The sequence below is a fragment of the Crassostrea angulata genome, chromosome 7, assembly GCF_025612915.1.
Source record: "Crassostrea angulata isolate pt1a10 chromosome 7, ASM2561291v2, whole genome shotgun sequence".
Taxonomy (NCBI): Eukaryota; Metazoa; Mollusca; class Bivalvia; order Ostreida; family Ostreidae; genus Magallana; species Magallana angulata.
The window spans coordinates 3,112,543-3,133,419 of record NC_069117.1 but is presented as its reverse complement, the minus strand read 5'-3'; the positions used below and the strand labels follow the sequence as shown (position 1 = coordinate 3,133,419).

Here is a 20,877-nt window from a genome sequence, read left to right as displayed (position 1 = left end):
CGATCGAAAAGTGAAGTTACTTTCTTTGATTTAATGTTGCGAAGAAATGTGTGTAACGTTAAGTGTGTAAAGTACAGATTGGTCAATACGGTAAATACAAGTCATTAAGAACATTGAACAAATTACGACGTGTTGAAGGATAAGTATCAAACCGCAACTTTTAAACTTTCGCGGGAAACCTCTACCCGAGAAAGCTTGATCACGTGACAAAGATGGTAGCATGGAGAGCTATGAAACGAGAACACAACATTTGTTTTGTGACAGTTTGAACCATTGATGGTAATCCAATAGTTTTTTTTTACATAAATAATGTAGAAAATTTCCAGTTTTTATAGCCATAATAGTTGTTAACAGATTTAGATATGCCCATTGGCACCGATACACAAAGCAGTGGTATTTAAAGGAGGTATAAGCAAACATTTAACAGTGTAAGTATGGGTAAATATTCACTACATTATGGTGTATTTTTTTTTTTTGTTAACTGTTTCATTGACTTCTATGCAGTTTGATATTAAAGACTGGTCAGTGATTTTTCTGACTATAAATAAAATGCCCAATACCCTCAACTTTGATTATAAATAATGTAATATTACTATGAATACAGTTTGATCTTGTCTAAACTATGCTTATTTGACAATTGAATAATTACCGGCCATATATATGGGTATGTGCATGCCAGAATGTATAAATCTGCTGTGTCAGGTTAAACGGCCGGTGACATGCAGATTACTTGGGGTATCTGGTCCATTTCTTTATCTACCAGTGTTCACATGAGTCCATCAGCTTAGAGTAAACATTTCTATAACTATTGTTCCTCTATGCCATGTATGTGTCAGATTCTGTTTCAACATTTTTGTTGAAATTTGCCTTTGAATACACATTAGAAATATTGGAAAACTGCATCCCCAATTACAAACTACATGTATAAATTAATCTCTTTTCTTTGTTACATATTTTCAGGTTCATTGATGCCCTAGGTTATAGTTGTATGTTGTGGCAGCTGGAAACGCTGTGAGTAATGGTGAGACAGGTGGGTCTGCTGCCCGCAGGGTGCCAGCCGTGGAACAATGATGTGGTGGCTACCAGTGGCGACCGCTTTGTCTACTGTGCCACACTGGCCATGTACATCTATCAGGTAGCTTATTAGAGGTTTCCCTTATTTTTCAAAATTGTTGTTAATTTATTTAGATGGTTAAAATTAATTTCTCTCACAAAAATTGGTTCCATATTTGGCATTTCTGAGGAATGTCCATGTACCATACATCCACCTTCTGTGCTTCTATTATCTGAACATTTAGAGTTTATTCCCAATAATTCACAAAATCACATAAGTTCAATTTCAATATATTTCCAATATTGTTATGCAAGTACATGTAATTGCATTAAGACATTTATGAATAATTATACATGCTTCATCAGCATATACTGCATATTAGAAAAAATCCAAATTTGCCATAATTATGCTTATTATAGCAATGATAATATTATACAATTATTTAATGCCTAGGCAGTCAATAGACCAGAATATTTTTCCCGAGGTGCAGGGAGCAGCTCAGTGTGTTCTATTGCCCTCGGCCACACTGAGCTGCTCCCTGCACCAAGGGAAAAATTTTCTGGTCTATTGACTGCCTAGGCATTAAATAATTGTTTTATTACCTAATTCTATTTTGAGTATTTAGTGTTCATAATTGTATGTTATAAAAGATTTTCAAACATTATGCGTTCAGATCATTGTAAATCAATACCTATATGACCTAAACATTAAATATTAAGAATGATAGTAAAACAAACTTAATACAGTGATCTTTTAATATTGTAGCAATTAATTGATAACATTTCTAACTGAAGAATTAAACAAACAGGTTTTTAGGTTTGTAACTGTGTATGTTTATTATCATACATTACATCAGTTTGAATGATCATGAGGCGTGTTATAGTGATAATGCATATGAACCTCTTTAACATGATTAAACACCATATTTGGTCCATAGTTGGTATTTGCAGCACGCTCTGTTAGTACTTTCTGAACATAGGTGGAGCTGCTGGTACTAGTGGCAACAAGTGACGGGTTTGGTGAATCAGATTCTGGAAGGATAGTTTGGAGTAAAGCGTGTTCTTGGGAAAGACTGAGTTCTAACAAATCCATGTCATCTGGAAACGATTGAAAATTCTCTTCATCCTGACCTGCATTGGAAAGCAAAATCATACATATTAATCATATTAGTTCTGTTATAAAATGTCTTTATATTACATAATTTCACCATTTGGAAAATAAAACAATACCTGCACTGTCTAGAAAATTGTTGCCTCCATCATCTGGTGGGGAAGATTTTTTACTCTTCTGTGGTGCATCTGTAATATAAATAAAGTAGCGAGACTCTCTAAATAAAGTTTTCCACCATTTAAATCTTACATTCTCAAATAACCAAAAGATCACCTGAAATGAGCACTAATAAACGTAGATTGATTACCTGTTTTTCCTTTTGGCTCTTCCTTGCTCTTTTTTGCTGTTGGGTTCCCTAAAATTATAAAGGAATACAATTTGAATCAAAATTATAAATCAAATCAAGATTCATGTTGGTAATAAACATAAAGAAAAGATGTATTACATTACATATCAATATTATCATTATTATAAGGGTTTTTATAAAAATCTATAAAGCAGGAGCATCTCAATCTTAAAGTAATGGTGGATGAAAATGATCTTACCTAGAATTTTGTTACTAATTGTTTCTGCTATCATCCTCTTTTTGGATTCTCCTGTTCTGCTGTAATGTTTTATACTTGTCTCAGATTTGTGTCCAGAAATTGACATGATATGGCTTGCCTCAAACCCTTCCTCATCCAACAGAGTAATTGTAGTGGCGCGCAAAGAATGGTTTGTGTAAGATTTGCTTAACTTGTACTTCTCACTTAAAACTTTCATTTTATTTCCCAATGTGTTTTTACCAACAGGAATATTTTCATACCAGACAACCTCTGTTTTCTTTTCTTTTATTTTAGGACGTTGCCAAAATGAATCACAATTAGGGTTGAGCACAGCTAAATACTTCTCAATAGATTTCACTGGGCACAAAACATTGTTTGGTACAGTGTACAACCGCCCACCCTGACTTTCATCAGTATCTGTAGAATCTCCTTGGTGGTTTTTTGTAGAGTGGTCCCTTAAAGTCACATACTTATTTGGACCAGAACCATGGAATTTAAAGTCCTGTTTTTGAAGTTCCCTCAAGTTCTCTCTGCCTCGGTTGCAGAAATATATCATGAAATCAAGGAATACCTTGTTTTGAAGATCACTAGGGTTTTCCAGATCGAATGATGTGTAAAGTACAGCCAGGTCGTCAGCTTCAATAGGGGGTTTATGTTCACTGGACCCCATTCCTACTTGTTTCAGTTTTACCATCATTGCTTGAAACACAAGATTTGCTGGCTTAAATGCATCATTATTAACAATGTCTATGTCTCTAATTTTGAGAAAATGGCGTTGAATTCCGTATCGTAAACTTATCATAGACTTTTTCGAGTAAAATCCTCCCTTTTGGTTTCTCGCAGATGCATAAAATGTTTTAAAATGCTCACACAAAGAGTCCAATGGAAGCTTCTCAAAATCCGAAAAAATAATGTTTTTACTCGCGCAATAAGAAATCAGCACATTCACAGCCATTTTAATGGCGTTTTTCGTATTTTTGGAATCTTTGTTATCCAATAGCTCACTCAAGTCTTCTACATTTAACTCGGGGAATCTCGCTGCCTCCATTGTTTACAACTAACCGTCTTACGTCTGCTTACTTTACTGTTACTAATATAAATTCGAAACCTGGATCAGTTTTTTCCGGAATACATCAGATCGCGCAGTCTATTGACCGGCGGTCTAATAGATCACAGTCTATTGACCGGCAGTTCAATAGATCGTTTCAATAGTTAAGAAAAACTAAATACACATGCAAAATAGACGAAAATATTTCATTTGTAATAAAACAAGAAAATCCCGTTCATTAGGTAATAAAATATTTTATCATGTATCAATATAAACAGTAATTGAAGAATAGTGACAAATACCTGATTTTCAACATATTGTGAAACTTTGATCATGCTCTATGCTCCAGCCAAAACCACTACTTTTCCAGTTTACATTTCTTCTTATTAATGCATGCTTGTTTTGAAAAGAAATCTATTCAAATCATGCCCATTATGTTTTCTTCCAGCTTGATAGAAAATTCAATGAGTTCCGGTTGATTTCCATCATGTCAGAACACACAAAAACCATCAACTGTGTCAAGTTTCACCCCACAAATTCAGACCTGATAGCAACAACAGGGGCAGATAAAAAGGTCATAGTGTGGAACATAGCTACACAGCATGTGGTGGCCAAGCTTGATGTGGTGACCCGAGACCCACCCAAAGCTGTGGGCTGGACCTCCGTCAAAGGTAGTGATGCTGTGTGCTTCATCCAGGGGTCAGGACCTCTGTACGTGTGGGCCTACTCTACAGAACAAAAGCTTCAGACCATCAAGGAGGCCTCGGGATTTAGCTCTTCTGTCTGTCAGTTCAGATGGCATCCCAAAAACCCAAACAGAGTTGCACTAGGTCACCTGGATGGAAGTATATCAATATGCAACATAGGTATGTTGTGATTTTCTTATGGAACTTTTAGTTACAAAAAATTTGCTTATATTTTTGTTCTGAAAGATATTTTCATATACTTAGGAGGAAAAAGTCAGAAGGGAATATGTCGGCCAGAGAGTGAGGATGAAGATGAGGATGACCCAGTTACTGCCCTGGAGTGGGACCCCCTGTCGGCTGACTATCTGATCATGACCAACACGTTCCACCCAGTGCGCCTGATAGACACGGTTTCCGGGACCGTCATCACAGAGTTCAAGCTGCCCAGTGCTGCTGCCAATGTCCACACCCTAGCCTGGATCTCTGGGGCCCCGGGGATGTTTGTCACAGGGGGTCAGAGATTACTTGCTTAATATTTTACCTGGATCCTGCTTTTTGTTTTCATGAAAAATACAAATATTATATCATTTTTTAAATATTATTTAGATGTCAAAAGTGGAATTCTAAGAATGTGGAATGTATCAAAGTCAACACCTATAGAAAACATCAGGATAAAGAAAACGGGGATACATGCCCTACAGACAATAAATGTGGAGCATCACTCCAGGGTAAAGGATGTGAGGGATGGCCAGGTGTCCTCCACCAGCCCTACCCTCACCCCGGCCAGCACCAACAGCTCACACTTTGTTCTTCCACCCGCTAAGATTGTATGCGCATTCCTGGATGGAGGTGTAGGCCTGTATGATCTTGGTGGAAGGAAGTGGGATTTCCTCCGGGATCAGGTGAGTATCTGTAAAGAGGGACATTGATCCCAGCAAAGTGGACACTGTGTTGTAATGCAAAGAGGGAGAGAGACTGTTATGTAGCATGGTAGTTCAAGTAAATGTACTGTAGATTCAACATACATAAGGTGCAATAATTGTTTGATGATTTGTGTTTGACTTACCTGGTGTGTATTTTGACACAGGGCCACATAGAGACTATATTTGACTGCAAGTTCTGTCCTTACAACAGGGACATCCTGGCAACAGGCAGCTTTGATGGTACCATCAAACTGTGGGACATCACCTCCATGACTGCAGTAAGGAGGCACACATTTAATGATCTTGAATGAGTTGATTCATCAGTTGTCAATGATCTAATACCTCTATAAATATTTAGATTAACAGTTCCCCAGGAAATGAGGGTGTGGTTTACTCCCTGTCTTGGGCCCCTGGAGATTTGAACTGCATTGTAGCCAGTACGTCCAAGCATGGCATGTTTATCTGGGACGTTGGCAAGGGGCGGATCATACAGAGGTTTCAGGATGTGAGTGACACCTGTCAATCTCTGTCGTTTACAACAGCACATGGTTCAGTGGGATTTATATTTTCTTTGTTTTGTAGGCAAATAAAACAGCCATATTCTGTGTCGCCTGGAATCAGAAGGATTCTAAGCGAATAATGTCTGCCGGTGCTGATGGATACTGGTAAGTCCACTCTAGAAAGAACGCTTGTTGACACTGTAAGATTGTAAACTTAGGTTACTTTGGTACATTTTTTCCTGCAGTATTATCAGACAAGTGAATGGTGAGATTGTCCAGAAGTACAAGCACCCAGCTGCAGTGTATGGCTGTGATTGGAGCCCAGAAAACAAGTAAAGAATGATTCAGAATTCTAATTAGTAACATCTAATTACCAGGTTCTGGCTCAGATAGGAAATGCCTCAATACATGTACCCAATAAACTCAGTTCTTGCCAATTTAGAGCTCTGTCAACTTTTCTATAACTTTTCTTTATACATTAGAGAAGATCGTTGACCTGTACATATGTATATCACCATTTGAATTCATTTCTGTGCTATACATGTAGTGTTGTACAATCATCTTCTGTTTGGGAATTTCAGAGACATGATGGCCACTGGTTGTGAAGATAAACTTGTCAGGATTTATTATTTAGCTACCATCACTGATCAGCCATTAAAAATTTTCTCAGGTATATTTTTGAACTGGAGATCCAATATTCCAAGGGTTTCAATATATTACAGCAATACATGTATGTAAAATCTGGATTTAAAATGGTAAACATGGTGAACATGGTTTCAAAATGTATTATGTTGATTGTTATTTTGTTTGACTTGTTAACTTGCACTTGTTCAGGTCATACTGCTAAAGTATTCCATATAAAGTGGTCTCCCTTGAAGGAGGGCATGCTGGCTAGTGGCTCTGATGACAGGTAGATTATCCTTAGAAACTTATTCTTTTTATCAATTTCTTAATCAGTATATCAAATCAAATGAAAAACTTATGGAACAGGTTTTTACAAAATTGATAAATTATAAATATGTATACAGTTGAACTTTGATATCTCAAAACTGATATCTTGAACACAATGGATACGCCAAAGTGATTTGTAAGTCAGAAGCACTTATTTATTCAGTATTTTACCCTTGATATCTCAAATACTCTGATATCTTGAAGTTTTAAACAGTCCCATCTAGTTCAAGATAACGAAGTTTGACTGTATCTGATTCGTGTATGGGCTTCATACTATTTACAGCACTATCCATGTGTGGGATTATTCCCAAGAATCCTGTTTCCAAGTGCTGCGAGGCCACGAGGGGCCAGTGAGGGGGATCATGTGGAACTCGGAGATCCCATATCTATTGGTGTCGGGGAGCTGGGATTATAAGATCCGGATCTGGGATATCCGAGATGGAGCGTGTGTGGAGACTCTACTGGACCACGGTGCTGATGTTTACGGTCTGTACTCTAACCTAGTCACGGGATTATCCAGTAACACAATGATCCCTTACAATGCTGTAAACATCTCTAATAGAGACCCTGCTGGGCTGGGATTATCGATTCTCTCTGATTTATCATGAGGTGTCTGCTAAAGGACAGACAAGTCACCCTGAGTGCCCTTATTGATGTTTGTGACTATAAGTCAAGGTAATTGATTTTGTGTTTGATTGTTACAGGACTGACGAGTCACCCAGAGCGCCCCTTTCTGATGGCCTCCTCCTCCAGAGACTCGACAGTCAGACTGTGGTCCCTCAATTCCTTGGTTCAGCCCATCGAACTCAACATCTTGGCCGGCAAACCCTGGGCCAGCGTTCTGGGAACCACAGGTCAGTAGATTGATTCATGTTTGTTTCACTAGTATATACTAGTATTGATATGTATGTGTTGAATTCACAAAGAACATATGGAGGCCTACACATTAAACTACGGGTCATCTATTGCTGACATAGAGATTTGTTTGTCTATTCATTACACCGTGGGTCAAATCTTGTTTCACAGTGTTAAAGAACAGTGTCAACTATTACACTAAAACTACTCATTGGCCAGAATATTTGTTTAGATGGTTAATGAACTATGCTTATAGTTAATAGGGATTTTGACTTTTATGATTGTTCAGATTCTGCCATGGCATTAGGAAACCCCCCTATGTTATGTGGGAAAGGAAGTAAAGATATCAAGGCGGAAATGGAAGCAGGTCTTCCTTGCAACAACAAAGAGAGACTGGTCAAACTGTGTTCCAAGTTCTTCAGTGTAAGGAACAAACTTAGTACTGATGCTTTTGATGGATCATTTCTTTGTTATAGACTGTACATATGTATGAATTATTGTTTAGATTTACATGTATATCAAAGATATATGCAGTTTCTTTTGATAAATGCCTCAACACAATTGCTCTCTTGTCTAGATACATGTGTTTTTATAGATAGTGGACTTGTATTACTATATATCAATCTTGTACTTCAACATTGACTTCTTTCAGCCACCGACAGGGGCAGATAACCTGTGGGAGCTGGTCTCCGTGGTGAAAGGGCTGGACGACTCTCTCCTGTCCGAGAGGTACAAGAAAGGCATCATGCACGTCAAGCACCTGACCAAGTTTAAGGCTGTGAGTAATTCAGGATTTAATTCAGGGGTTTAACTTTTCCTATCACCATGTGATCATGAAAATTTCTATAGATCTATTAGCAACTGTGTATCTGTATGTACATTGTAATCAGATTATTAAAATCTTTGTAAATCCTAGGTAAGAGATTGTTAAACATTTGCATCTGAAAAATAGGAATGAGGAGAGAGTCCCTGACTGTACAGATTGTTTTCTTTAATGTATCGTAATAATCCTACCTGATAACTGACATAGGAACTACTGTAAATATTTATGAATGGAGTCGTGTTCTGATATCTTAATGTATCGTAATAATCCTACCCGACAACTGACATAGGAACTACTGTAAATATTTATATATGGAATCGTGTTCTGATAATTTTAATGTATCGTAATAATCCTACCTGACAACTGACATAGGAACTACTGTAAATATTTATATATGGATTAGTGCTCTGATATCTGCATTAAGTGACCAGACTCTCATGTTATTTTAGTCTGAGGCCTAGAAGCATGAGATGGTCAAGATGCTGTCATTTGGTGTAGATGTATTACTAAAATTTGAAATATATTGATTGATGCTGTGATGTGTACATTATTTCAGTCTGAGGCCCAGGAGCACGAGATGGCCAAGATGCTGTCGTTTGGTGGGGGCATAGGAAGTATGTCCAGAGAAGCCAGGCTTCGGGAAGCTGCCAAAATCTACATCCGGCTGGGAAACCTCCAGAGATACTGTGAACTTTTGGTGGAGCTGGGAGAGGTCGGTCACCGTCAAAAGTTGTTTTAGTGACCTCATTGTCCAGGAGCAAGTTATGTTTATTTGACCCCATTTTACTTTTTTGCAGTGGGAGAGAGCCATTGCAGTTGCTCCAGGTGTTTCATTAGAATACTGGAAATCTATAACAAAACGGTAAGCTAAGTTTGTCTGATTTGGCAATAAGGAAAAACATGTACAATGCACCAGAATTTATATGAACTCAGAATCCTATACTTAATGTACTTAGTGCCTCTGAGATGTGTAAGATTTGGGATTCTTGGCCTCCAGTCTACAGCTTTTAATATCCTCCAACTATAAAATTTTGTGACAGAAAAGGTTAAGGTCATAAAATTAATGATAAATGATCATCAAAAAATTCCGTTTTGTTACGACAAAAATCCTGAAATCAATATGTTGTTTGTCTGAAAACACTCTTATTGTATATGTTTATTTTGCCAATAGCTTTGTATTTTACTATTAGAAATGAGCCTTTCATCTTTCTTACAGATATACAAAGTTTTTGGCCAAAGAAGATGATGAGAACCTGATCCCGTTCTGTACAGCTATCGGGGACCCTGAAGCCCTGGTCGAGTTCTCCTGCGCCCGTGGACAGCTGTCTGATGCGGTGCTAGCTGCTCAAGTTGCCTGCGAGGGGATATTTGATGAAATGGCCCAGACAGATCATACAGACAAGGGATTGTGCAATGGAATAAAACCAAAGAAACCTTACCAAATGTAAGTTTGTTAGGGGTTATACATACTGAACCAAATACAAATCCTACTTAAACTGAGCTTTATAGCCTGTTCCAAAGGCATTTGTTATGTATGCTGTAAAAGTGGTTACTAGCATTTATGCTGGTGAGTAAGTACTTTTTCTCTAGTCAAACAATATGCATGGATATTAATTACTGTAAATTCCTTATTAAACGCGAGGAATTTATCTCCGCGTAAAATCGCGAGAAGCATCCCTCGCGGATTTTAAAACCTCGCTATTATTTTCTGAGAGTTAAGAACTATCAGAAATATGAATATATCTCCCGCGTTCGCGATTTTTTATTCTCGCGATTTGATACAACACAGCAGGATCGCGGAATTAAGTACTCGCGTAATATAAGGAATTTACAGTATATGGATGCATGATTTTAATACCACTATAAAGTTTTGAAATCTTTAACCATAAGTGCAAGGTATTTTTGTGGTTGTAAGCTTTCCGCGTAACTAGTGTAAATTTCCCACACCTTTAGTTAACCGCTTTTACAGTAGCTGAACATGTTGTGGAAAAAGTATTGAGATTTGTGGCTTTTTGCCCTTTACCCCCAGGTTTTGAGTTCCAATGGCCTAGGCTTGTATGAGGAACACTGTTATTGACCTGCTTGTCTATTGTAGGTTGTTGACCGGTACCGTTCAGAAGTTGGCTGACTGGTACTTCCACAACGGATCCCCCGTCCTGGCGGCCTGTTGTCACATGTCTGTGGATGATTGTCAGGTACAGTCTTATCAGGGAACTCTGGGAGTTACCCGATCAATGCAAAAATAATGTACCTGTATTTGAAATACCCAGAAATATGTCTTGGGGAGGGGGGGGGGGAGTGTTCTGTCTCAAAATTTGCAAAAATAGGGTAAATAAAATGTAATCTTATCCATTTATGCCAGTTTTTAATAGTAAACAATACTGGATATATTTTCTGCCTATTATATTTTTGTATAAAATAAGAAAATGACATTGAAAGAGATCGGAAAAAGACCAAAATTAATAGACAGTCTCAGAAATAAATAGATATATGGTAATCTAAAAATGAAATCTATTGATTAGAGGTCTAATACTGATATCAGTGCTAAAAGTTTCGTTAATGAGGTTCAAACATGTTGTTTTAAGAATGATTAGCAAAAGTAGAGTGCTAAGGAAAGGAATGCTATTTTTTATGCCCTCTCTTGGACTATTACGAATGCATCATAAGTGACTCAGCGTGGCTTTTTTGAGTTGTAATAGGTACATACAAATTAAAGAGTGGGACAAAATCGCGTTTTGGCTATGTATTCATAACAGTTTACAATTGATATACGTAAATTCTTTATCGTACTGACTAAGATCAAAATGGTCATCATTTCATATGTTACTCTTTCGTAATGGTAATGGTATCTGATTTCCGGAATTCAAAATGAATTCTATTTTCTGATACTAGAACTTTTTATATCTTCGCATGAGTAATCTTTTAATCTTTGCTCTCATTGACAGCAAGCTGTGCAGTGCCTGATCCAGGGTCATGAGTTGGAGCTGGCAGCATCAGTGGGTGTTGTCCTTGGTAACGTGTCCAAACAAACCCACCAAGCCCTGGAGTATTTGTCTCGAAGGTGTGAACATCTCGGGAAATGGTAAGAATTCGTCAGATCTCTTCAGCAGCACAATAATCATTTCAGCTCATGGATTCTAGAGAGTAATGGATCTTTGTACAGTTGAAATGAATGATTATTTAGTTAAAAAGGGAAAGGAAAATGTACATAAAATTACAAATGAGTTGTGTATTAGTTGTCTGATTAGTTAGGTATTTGGGTGTTTGATGTCTGCTGTGTCAGATGATTGATCCCCTTATCGTACAGGGAGCTAGCTGTTGACCTGCTGAAGCTGATCCCAGATAACCGAGACCTGGTGATCCGGTGCTGTGCCAAGTGTGCTGCCAGCCGTGATGAAATCAACTACCTCCATACCAAGGTATGTAGGCCAGTAAAAGTGTGTCTAGTTATTTTAAGCCAATAAGTGGAGTAGTTCAAATTATTTTTCCAAGATCGAGAGGAGACTAATGATCTTCCTTATTACCTCATTAGCTTCTACTTCATAAAAATATATGTATATAAGTATGTATATAGGTATACATTGATAGAATCCTACACCTGTTTATTCATGATCTAAATTGTTCAATGATAAATATGCTCATTCTCAATACATGTATACCTGGTACACATCATGCATTCTACATGTTTTATACAACAGGCATCTCTCCCTTCATTAGAGGAATGTTTACATGAAGCAGAAACTTTGAAGAATCAGATAAAGCCGGTGGACTGTATTCGGTATTATGTTGTCTCATCAACACCAGAGGTCGCTCTAGAGATCGGATTAGAGTACATCAAAGGTAGGCAGTCTGAGAACGGGCAGTTTGTTTGTGTGACAAGCCCTTACAAAACGCATAGATGCAGCAACTTATTGTGAAACAATATGTTTAAAAATGATATAGAAGAAATTGTTACTTTCTTGTCTAGTGACATTCTGCTTTAAAGGGGCATAGTCTCATGTATGAAAATACAGAAAAATTTAAAATTAAAACTTTTATCAATGTATACTGTAGGCGTGGAAAACATGGCGGTGTTTTTAATTTCACTATGTTCACGGTCATACAATATTCCGTGAATATTAAGCCACCGTGAATATTCACTGTGTATTTGTAATCTCTGTGTATGCCGCCATTACAGATGTTATTGATAGATGTGTGCGTAAGTGGGGCCTAAATAACCACTTCCCTATGGTAATTACAGCACTTTTAAAAACGCAAGCATAAATATTATGTATGATTAATGTTAATTAAACAACTAATTATAACGGAACATTCAATTCACCTTTTTCTTTTATCACCCATCAGCTCTGCGGCCCTATCGAAGCCATTGTTGTTAATACTTGTGCTAATTGCAACTCATCATTTTGGACATCTTCAAAGATTCCTGTACCCCCTGCGGGTTGTTTGCGGTTGGCATTCATATTGAGCAGTTGTCTTTTAAGATTAAATGATTATAAAGTGGTACAGTTTTTAAACAGATTACCCCCCCCCCCCCCCCCCCCCCCCCCCCCCCCCGAATTTTCAACCTCAAAATGTCAGAGGCGCAATAAACAATAGTGCGTATTATCTTCAATAAAATAGTTAAATTATTTTTCTAATAGTTTTTTACGGATTTAAGGCAGTAAATTAACGTGATTCCAAAGAAAAACAATGTAAAATGTATGGTAATATGTTCATTACATATCATATATGTTTTTTCAATCTTCATTTAAAATGAAACCGATTGGCCGTGAAATTAAAAACACCGTGAAAGGTACTAACACAGGAAATCGTGAAATTTTAGACACGTGGAATTGAAGACGTTTACAGTAACCTTTGTGAACAAATAAATGGAAAGAGCTTTTTTCACATGTCAAAGAATTGTAAACTTTATACTTTTCTTGTATAACGTAAAATTTTTTGGTTGACCATTAGTTTAGGCAATGTAAACATTACAAATGTACAATTAAGTTGGAAATTTTGAGCACAAAATCATAACAATGCCCCTTTAAGCATTATTTCTCATATTTTAGCTTCCATGTCAAAAGGAAGATATTCCCTGGATGATATCTACCCAATCCTTCAGTTCATGAGCTCCATCCGTGCAGATAAACTACAGCAACCAAAGCTAGAACAGTAAGTGTAGATAAACTACAGCAACCAAAGCTAGAACAGTAAGTGTAGATAAACTACAGCAACCAAAGCTGGAACAGTAAGTGTAGATACACTACAGCAACCAAAGCTAGAACAGTAAGTGTAGATAAACTACAGCAACCAAAGCTATAACAGTAAGTGTAGATACACTACAGCAACCAAAGCTAGAACAGTAAGTGTAGATAAACTACAGCAACCAAAGCTAGAACAGTAAATGTAGATACACTACAGCAACCAAAGCTACAACAGTAAATGTAGATACACTACAGCAACCAAAGCTACAACAGTAAATGTAGATAAACTACAGCAACCAAAGCTACAACAGTAAATGTAGATAAACTACAGCAACCAAAGCTAGAACAGTTAGTGTAGATAAACTACAGCAACCAAAGCTAGAACAGTAAGTGTAGATAAACTACAACAACCAAAGCTAGAACAGTAAGTGTAGATAAATTACAGCAACGAAAGCTAGAACAGTAAGTGTAGATAAACTACAGCAACCAAAGCTAGAACAGTAAGTGTAGATAAACTACAGCAACCAAAGCTAGAACAGTAAGTGTAGATACACTACAGCAACCAAAGCTAGAACAGTAAGTGTAGATAAACAACAGCAACCAAAGCTAGAACAGTAAGTGTAGATAAACTACAGCAACCAAAGCTAGAACAGTAAGTGTAGATACACTACAGCAACCAAAGCTAGAACAGTAAGTGTAGATAAACTACAGCAACCAAAGCTAGAACAGTAAGTGCAGATAAACTACAGCAACCAAAGCTAGAACAGTAAGTGTAGATAAACCAAATGTACATTAAATGTACATAAACAACAGCAACCAAAGCTAGAACAGTAAGTGTAGATAAATTACAGCAACCAAAGCTACAACAGTAAGTGTAGATAAACTACAGCAACCAAAGCTAGAACAGTAGATAAACTACAGCAACCAAAGCTAGAACAGTAAGTGTAGATAAACTACAGCAACCAAAGCTAGAACAGTAAGTGTAGATAAATTACAGCAACCAAAGCTAGAACAGTAAGTGTAGATACACTACAGCAACCAAAGCTACAACAGTAAATGTAGATAAACTACAGCAACCAAAGCTACAACAGTAAATGTAGATAAACTACAGCAACCAAAGCTAGAACAGTAAATGTAGATACACTACAGCAACCAAAGCTAGAACAGTAAGTGTAGATAAACTACAGCAACCAAAGCTAGAACAGTAAGTGTAGATAAACTACAGCAACCAAAGCTAGAACAGTAAGTGTAGATACACTACAGCAACCAAAGCTAGAACAGTAAGTGTAGATAAACTACAGCAACCAAAGCTAGAACAGTAAGTGTAGATAGACCAAATGTACATTAAATGTACATAAACAACAGCAACCAAAGCTACAACAGTAATTGTAGATAAACTACAGCAACCAAAACTAGAACAGTAAGTGTAGATAAACTACAGCAACCAAAGCTACAACAGTAAGTGTAGATAAACTACAGCAACCAAAGCTAGAACAGTAAGTGTAGATAAACTACAGCAACCAAAGCTAGAACAGTAAGTGTAGATAAACTACAGCAACCAAAGCTAGAACAGTAAGTGTAGATAAACCAAATGTTCATTAAATGTACCTAACCAACAGCAACCAAAGCTAGAACAGCTTATCTACATTAACTACAGCAACTAAAGCTGGAACAATTAATGCACTTAAAACTACAAGAACCACTTCCAAAATGTTGTCCTTAAATGTTTATTTTTGAAATGATACATTTTTCAAATACAAAATAAAAAAAATGGCCAATAATACATGTATTGTTTATCATTGACAGATACAGAATGGAGTTACTGTGCCTCTGTGCCTATTTTGGATCATTAATGGCTGTAAGATTAGGGTATGATGAAATTGTGGGGCCACTGTTAAGACATGCAAGGTAAGCCATATGTTGTACAGGGATGATACTGTAATTTACTGTCATCAATTTGGTTTTGTTTGTAAGATAAAGAATTTTATGCATTACCTTGGTAGAAACATTGTGATTAAAGCTGGATTGCGACTACCTATAACGGAGGAATCTGTCAGCAGAGAGTTGGAAGCTTGGGACACAATATGCAAGGCTAAAGCCAACTGGTGATTCATTGTTTATCTCAACTTCTTTAGCTTTTGTTTTTCAAATACTCATAATGAGTTTATATATGTACAAGTATGTCAAAATCAAATCCATTTTGCTTTGATTATTGCTTCATTTTTTGACTGGTTGCATGTGTTTGGATAGTATAGGAGTGTCATTGCTCTGGCATGTTTAAATGTACCTACATGTAAATATACAGTTTTATTATACAATCTTTTTCTGTTCCCCAGTTTCCCTGAGCCCCTGGAGTTGTCCCGAGTAATGACCTCACCGGAGGTCGTACAGAAGTATGAGGAGTTGCTGCGTAAATCAGGGGGAGATAATCACAGTGACAGAACGGGCCCAGACTGCGCCTCTAGCTCCCGCCTCCCGTCTCACTCGGACGTCCATGTGTCCTGTATATCTCAGCACAGGGTCCAGGTCTGTAGTAGGAAATGTTGCTCAAACTTACATACACATTGAATAATGGAAGTTGTGGTAGTGATTGGCATAGATTGACGCCTTATGAAACCGAAATACATAATTAAGTTAGTTTTGTGTTAGAATGGACAGTCTTACATCAATATTATTAATACCCTTAATCAACATTAATCTGAGATTCTGTAAGTCATCTAGTCTCGTTTTGTCAGTATTGCAATACATGTACTGTTACTTATTATTAACGTATATACTGTAAACTCAGTGTACTTTTGTAATTGTTGATGTATGTTTCAGGGTTTGGCCTATTTCCTAGAAGATGGCCGCTCTGCAGTGTCACCCAATGAAGCGCTGATGTGGGCTAAAGTCAATCCTTTCTCTCCCCTGGCCACTGGACTAAGAATCAATCCATTCTGAATATAGTGGAAAGAGGCAGTGAAATATATGGACTAGTACTGGTATCTTTATTCCATCCTGCCCCCTCCCCCCATCCATTCTCCAAACGACACACTGCTCTGTATTTTTTCATCTTACTTATATCAATGAGCACTTTGCTTCCCAACAGAATGCATGACAATGGTGATAATATGTACAGGGTGTTACATAATAATTGTCCCATTTGTCATTTGCCAGTGCTACGACACTTTCCTACCTAATACTGTGGAATGTTTGTTGACTTCATGGGAACCTTTAACCCATGAATGAATATTCACATTGAATTATGGAAAAGCAATTCCACAAAAAAAAAAAATCCCCAAAATCCTTAGAAATATTGACAGTCTACAAAGAATTGATATGATTCCACATCTATAAGTATTAAAATGTTTTCATCTGATGACAACAGAGTGATAAGAGATGTTATGTTTACTTTTATTATTGATTTTATTACTTTTCCTTCCATGTCAACATGTGAAATCACCTGTGATACTTGTACAGTATTTTTTACAAGTCTTTAGTAGCTATTTTTTTCTATTTGTTTTTGATTGCTAGTCTATTTTCTGTGTTTCATATATTCTTTTCTTGGTGGCTCTAATCTGCAATTCTTCTGTGATGATCTCAGCCAGTTCTTTTTTTATGCGTCAGGTTGTGTTTTTATAAATTCAGGTGCATAATATTTATGTTTTATATGTTGTGAGAGTGAGAGTTACCGCTCTGTGTACTGTGATATGTAATGTTTGGTCTTTATTCAGTTTTTCATTAATTTGATACTTGAATAATTACGAAATAGGTAGATTGGTTGTACAATGTTTCTTTTTTTTTCAAGAAACATTATTTAAGCCCAGATTGTAAAAAAGAAATATAACTTTTATTTTGTTTAGAATTCTGTGTGGTGCATTGTTATTACATGTATCAATTTTTTCAATTTTAATTATTTATTACTTGTAAAAGTGTATTTCCATGTCATTTCCTTTGTTTATTGTTTTAAATATGTTACAATATGTATTGATTACAAATTACAGATAGTGTTGGATTTTTTATGTATTAGTTTTCTGTAGATAGAACTTATATACATCAAATGATAGTTATTAAGAGATAGGTATAGCTTACGTACATCCCATGATAGTTAATTAAAGATAGGTACATGTATAACTTATGTGCATCCAATGATCGTTAATTAAAGATAGGTATACTTATGTACATCCGATGATAGTTTAAGGAAGTGAACATGAAAAAATTATCAAGGGCTCAAATTTGTCTGTTTGATGTGTATAATGATATCTGAAAACCGTTTAGACAGAGCTTTCCTCAGTAAAAAGATATACCACTTAGAATAACTAATTCTTGCAATCCATGAGCGCTGCCATATTGTTAAAATCATTACCTCCCTGCTGGGTTATCTCTAAGCATCTAAGAGAGGGCAGCACTGATGCTGCCGTCAGTGAGACACATTGCATTTTTACACACGTTTAGTAACAGAGATAAAATGCCATCATCAAAATGTGAATGGAAACTTGAAAGGAATGTAAAGAGTTGTCATTTTAAACAGTGTTTATGGAGGAAGATTTTGGATCTCAGAATGATGCATTCCCACCAGCAGTTAATGTGACATGCAACTAGAATGGAATGTCCGTGGATCAGTGTTATTGTGACCTATTTTTTCTTGCACTCGGGAATTTCTTGTTTATGAGTTTGAACATTTTGTGTGCTACATAAATGAGCACACAAGGTGCATTGCACAGCATCCTGACTTTTAAAAAGTGTCTTAGTCCTGTTATTCTTCTGACAGCATAAACAGAACCGGCGTACATATCATCAAGATCTTATGTATAAAAAAAAAACAAATCAGAAAAATTTCCAGGGCATTTAGATAAAAAGTAACGGTAAGAAACCCCACAAAGAAAATGAAATTACAATTTTATATTAATTTAAATTGAAATCTAAAAACAGCATTTTATTTATGTAAACACTGACTGCCACATCTCCGTACAAACATCTGGAATGTGATGGTCTTATATTTCACAAATTAATCTATCTATTCATTTTTTTACAAATCATAAATAGTTATCTGAAGTTCATTTATAGATATGTACTAAATCCTTGTCTTCTCATGACAGTACACAAAATTTTTCTTCACATCAAGGCATATTTTTTCTTCATAACTTTTATCAACTCTGTACATAAACACTGGCCTAGTTCCAACATTGACCCAGTCACCAGCAGCAATGTGGCTTATCTACGTCAGAGAACAGATGCATGCTGGGGAATAATGGATTACCTCCATAAACCTTTCACTGAGAGTGTTAAATTGATAAAATCTCTTGATAGAAATAAGCAAAAAGGTAACAGACCTCATTTTTAAGTTTCAAAAGGCTTTTAAAATTTATTAAGCAACAATTATTTTTTTCATGTTCACTTCCTTTAATTAAAGATAGGTATAACTTATGTACATCCAATGATAGTTAATTAAAGATAAGCATAAATGATGTGCATTCAGTGATAGGGGATCACAGTTGTTTGTGTCCAGGTAGTCTTACATAGAAGAATAATCAGAGACAGTAGCTCCTTTTTTTTAGAGAAATGGTTGTGTATTCTGGTGCAGTTCTGAGAGTCATGGAATTTTTTTTACAGAAACAGAATACAAAAATGCGGCTTTAACAGTCCAGTTGTTATAGAATCCTTTTAAAAGGACTTAATTCTGATATGTTTTATTTGTGTAGATGGTACTTTGTACTTAAGATGGTGTTTTGGAAAAGATAACAGTTATTTAATGCAGTGACAACCTTTGCTCCCTTGCTATCTGTATTCGGGGTATAGCCGCCAGCATTATCCCATCATATCCACGCCTCAACAGTAGCATTATATCAGATCCCCACACCTCAAAAGCAACATTTTCTCTTGATCCCCATTCCTCAACAGAAGCATTATTTTCAGATCTCCATGACTTAACAGCAATTTTCCCCCAGATCTTCTCACCACAACTGCAACATTTTCCTTAGATCCCCATACCTACCTTACAACAGTTGCATTATCCCCAGGTCCCCAACCCTCACAGTTGCAATACCCATTAATCCCCACAACTCTTCAGAAACATTATTTTCAGATTCCCACACCAAACAGTAGCATTATTCTTTTTATTACCATGCCTCAGCAGTTGCATTATCCCCAGAACCTTGTGCTTCAACAACAGCATTACCCCCAGACCCTCACTCCTCAATATTTGACTGTGTTCAGTTACTGCATTGTGTACCAAACTGTCACCTTACCCCAATGTCATCATTCTGAAATTACCTTACATACTTCTGATATCCTGTAAAGACAGGGCCATATAGTTGAGGTAAAACCTCAGATTTGAGGCTGAGAGTTGGAATGAAAAGTGTTAGTGACAGTGAGGCATAATAAACCTTTCCTTGATTTATTCACTCACTGATTATATCTATGCCGTCCATGTTGTTTACAATAAATGCATAAGCAGAGATATTTTGTGGTTCTTTTTATTTAAAAATGTATTATTTCAACCAGATTGTAGCAGAATAAGAGAAAAAGATCTCAATCTTCATGGAGTTTTCCTTAAAATTGGTAACTTGAGCCATATATTGATATTAATGCCTAAAACTTATTGGATGTTGAATACACCTAAAAAAAAGAGTCAAAAATAATTTCTTAGCACTTTATATATTAATGATTGAATGGTTACAGAGTGACCCTCGCCATGTGAATGTACTTCATGTACTTGTCTATTTTAACTTACCTAAGTCAAAAGGCTTATTGTTTTGTTTTTTTTTAATATATATCAAAATCAATAGATTTCAAATTATAACCTCTCGGAGGGTAATAGGTACGTAAGAGAGGTAGAACAGTTTGAAAATCCTTGAATATGAAACAACCTATGAAGATATTCCAAGTTTGTTCATTCTTTTTCACTTTGGGGTCAATAGGGGCCATAGAAGTTTTGAAGTTTAACAAAAATATTTTTTCTGGCATTATTTTAATAAAATAACCATTTTTATTTCATTTTTGTCTTTTTTTAAAGTGTTTCTTTTTAATATACACATGTATTATTCCAGTAAATTTCAAAGAAAAAAATGTTGATTCACCAAGTTTATTTAAAAATATGTGGGTATATAAAATTTCATATATATAAGCGTAAATATTCTCAATAAATTTAACTGAATATGATATGTACAATTACATGAGTACATATGCGTCAAAGTGCTCATATGCAACCACGCTCC

The 20,877-nt window shown here is 36.3% G+C and overlaps 2 protein-coding genes across 3 annotated transcripts; one reads left to right on the top strand and one right to left on the bottom strand.

The window, feature by feature from the left end:
* The first annotated feature begins 75 nt into the window (after nt 1-75).
* LOC128191611 (WD repeat-containing protein 17-like) lies at nt 76-20,122 on the top strand. The gene is made up of 27 exons (XM_052863768.1): nt 76-279; nt 961-1,135; nt 4,206-4,623; nt 4,708-4,956; nt 5,050-5,345; nt 5,531-5,644; nt 5,725-5,871; nt 5,949-6,031; nt 6,112-6,198; nt 6,448-6,536; nt 6,701-6,776; nt 7,101-7,303; nt 7,522-7,671; nt 7,962-8,095; nt 8,325-8,450; nt 9,052-9,207; nt 9,293-9,357; nt 9,712-9,939; nt 10,591-10,690; nt 11,441-11,577; nt 11,803-11,914; nt 12,194-12,335; nt 13,547-13,649; nt 15,488-15,589; nt 15,685-15,786; nt 16,018-16,207; nt 16,502-20,122. The coding sequence occupies exons 2-27, from the start codon at nt 1,019-1,021 to the stop codon at nt 16,619-16,621; spliced, it is 3,846 nt and encodes a 1,281-aa protein (XP_052719728.1). The 5' UTR covers nt 76-279; nt 961-1,018; the 3' UTR covers nt 16,622-20,122.
* On the bottom strand, nt 1,661-3,849 carry LOC128191614 (uncharacterized). 2 transcript variants are annotated; one of them, XM_052863775.1, is made up of 4 exons: nt 2,710-3,849; nt 2,472-2,507; nt 2,284-2,352; nt 1,661-2,184 (listed from the first exon to the last, which is right to left on the bottom strand). In XM_052863775.1, exons 1-4 carry the CDS (start codon nt 3,755-3,757, stop codon nt 1,907-1,909), a joined length of 1,431 nt encoding a protein of 476 aa, XP_052719735.1. In that variant the 5' UTR covers nt 3,758-3,849; the 3' UTR covers nt 1,661-1,906. The 2 variants fall into 2 exon arrangements, with proteins under 2 accessions (XP_052719735.1, XP_052719734.1); XM_052863774.1 differs by having other exon boundaries at nt 2,472-2,519; nt 2,710-3,848.
* Nucleotides 20,123-20,877: the final 755 nt, after the last annotated feature.

Excerpts from the sequence above, each read along its gene's own strand:
- LOC128191611 (XM_052863768.1), top strand. The coding sequence starts at position 1,019 with ATGGTGAGACAGGTGGGTCTGCTGCCCGCAGGGTGCCAGCCGTGGAAC. Across the intron at positions 10,691-11,440 it reads TGTCTGTGGATGATTGTCAG|CAAGCTGTGCAGTGCCTGAT; the intron begins GTACAGTCTTAT and ends TCTCATTGACAG. Across the intron at positions 11,578-11,802 it reads TGTGAACATCTCGGGAAATG|GGAGCTAGCTGTTGACCTGC; the intron begins GTAAGAATTCGT and ends CTTATCGTACAG.
- LOC128191614 (XM_052863774.1), bottom strand. The coding sequence starts at position 3,757 with ATGGAGGCAGCGAGATTCCCCGAGTTAAATGTAGAAGACTTGAGTGAG. Across the intron at positions 2,520-2,709 it reads AATTAGTAACAAAATTCTAG|GGAACCCAACAGCAAAAAAG; the intron begins GTAAGATCATTT and ends TTATAATTTTAG. Across the intron at positions 2,353-2,471 it reads AGAGCCAAAAGGAAAAACAG|ATGCACCACAGAAGAGTAAA; the intron begins GTAATCAATCTA and ends TTTATATTACAG.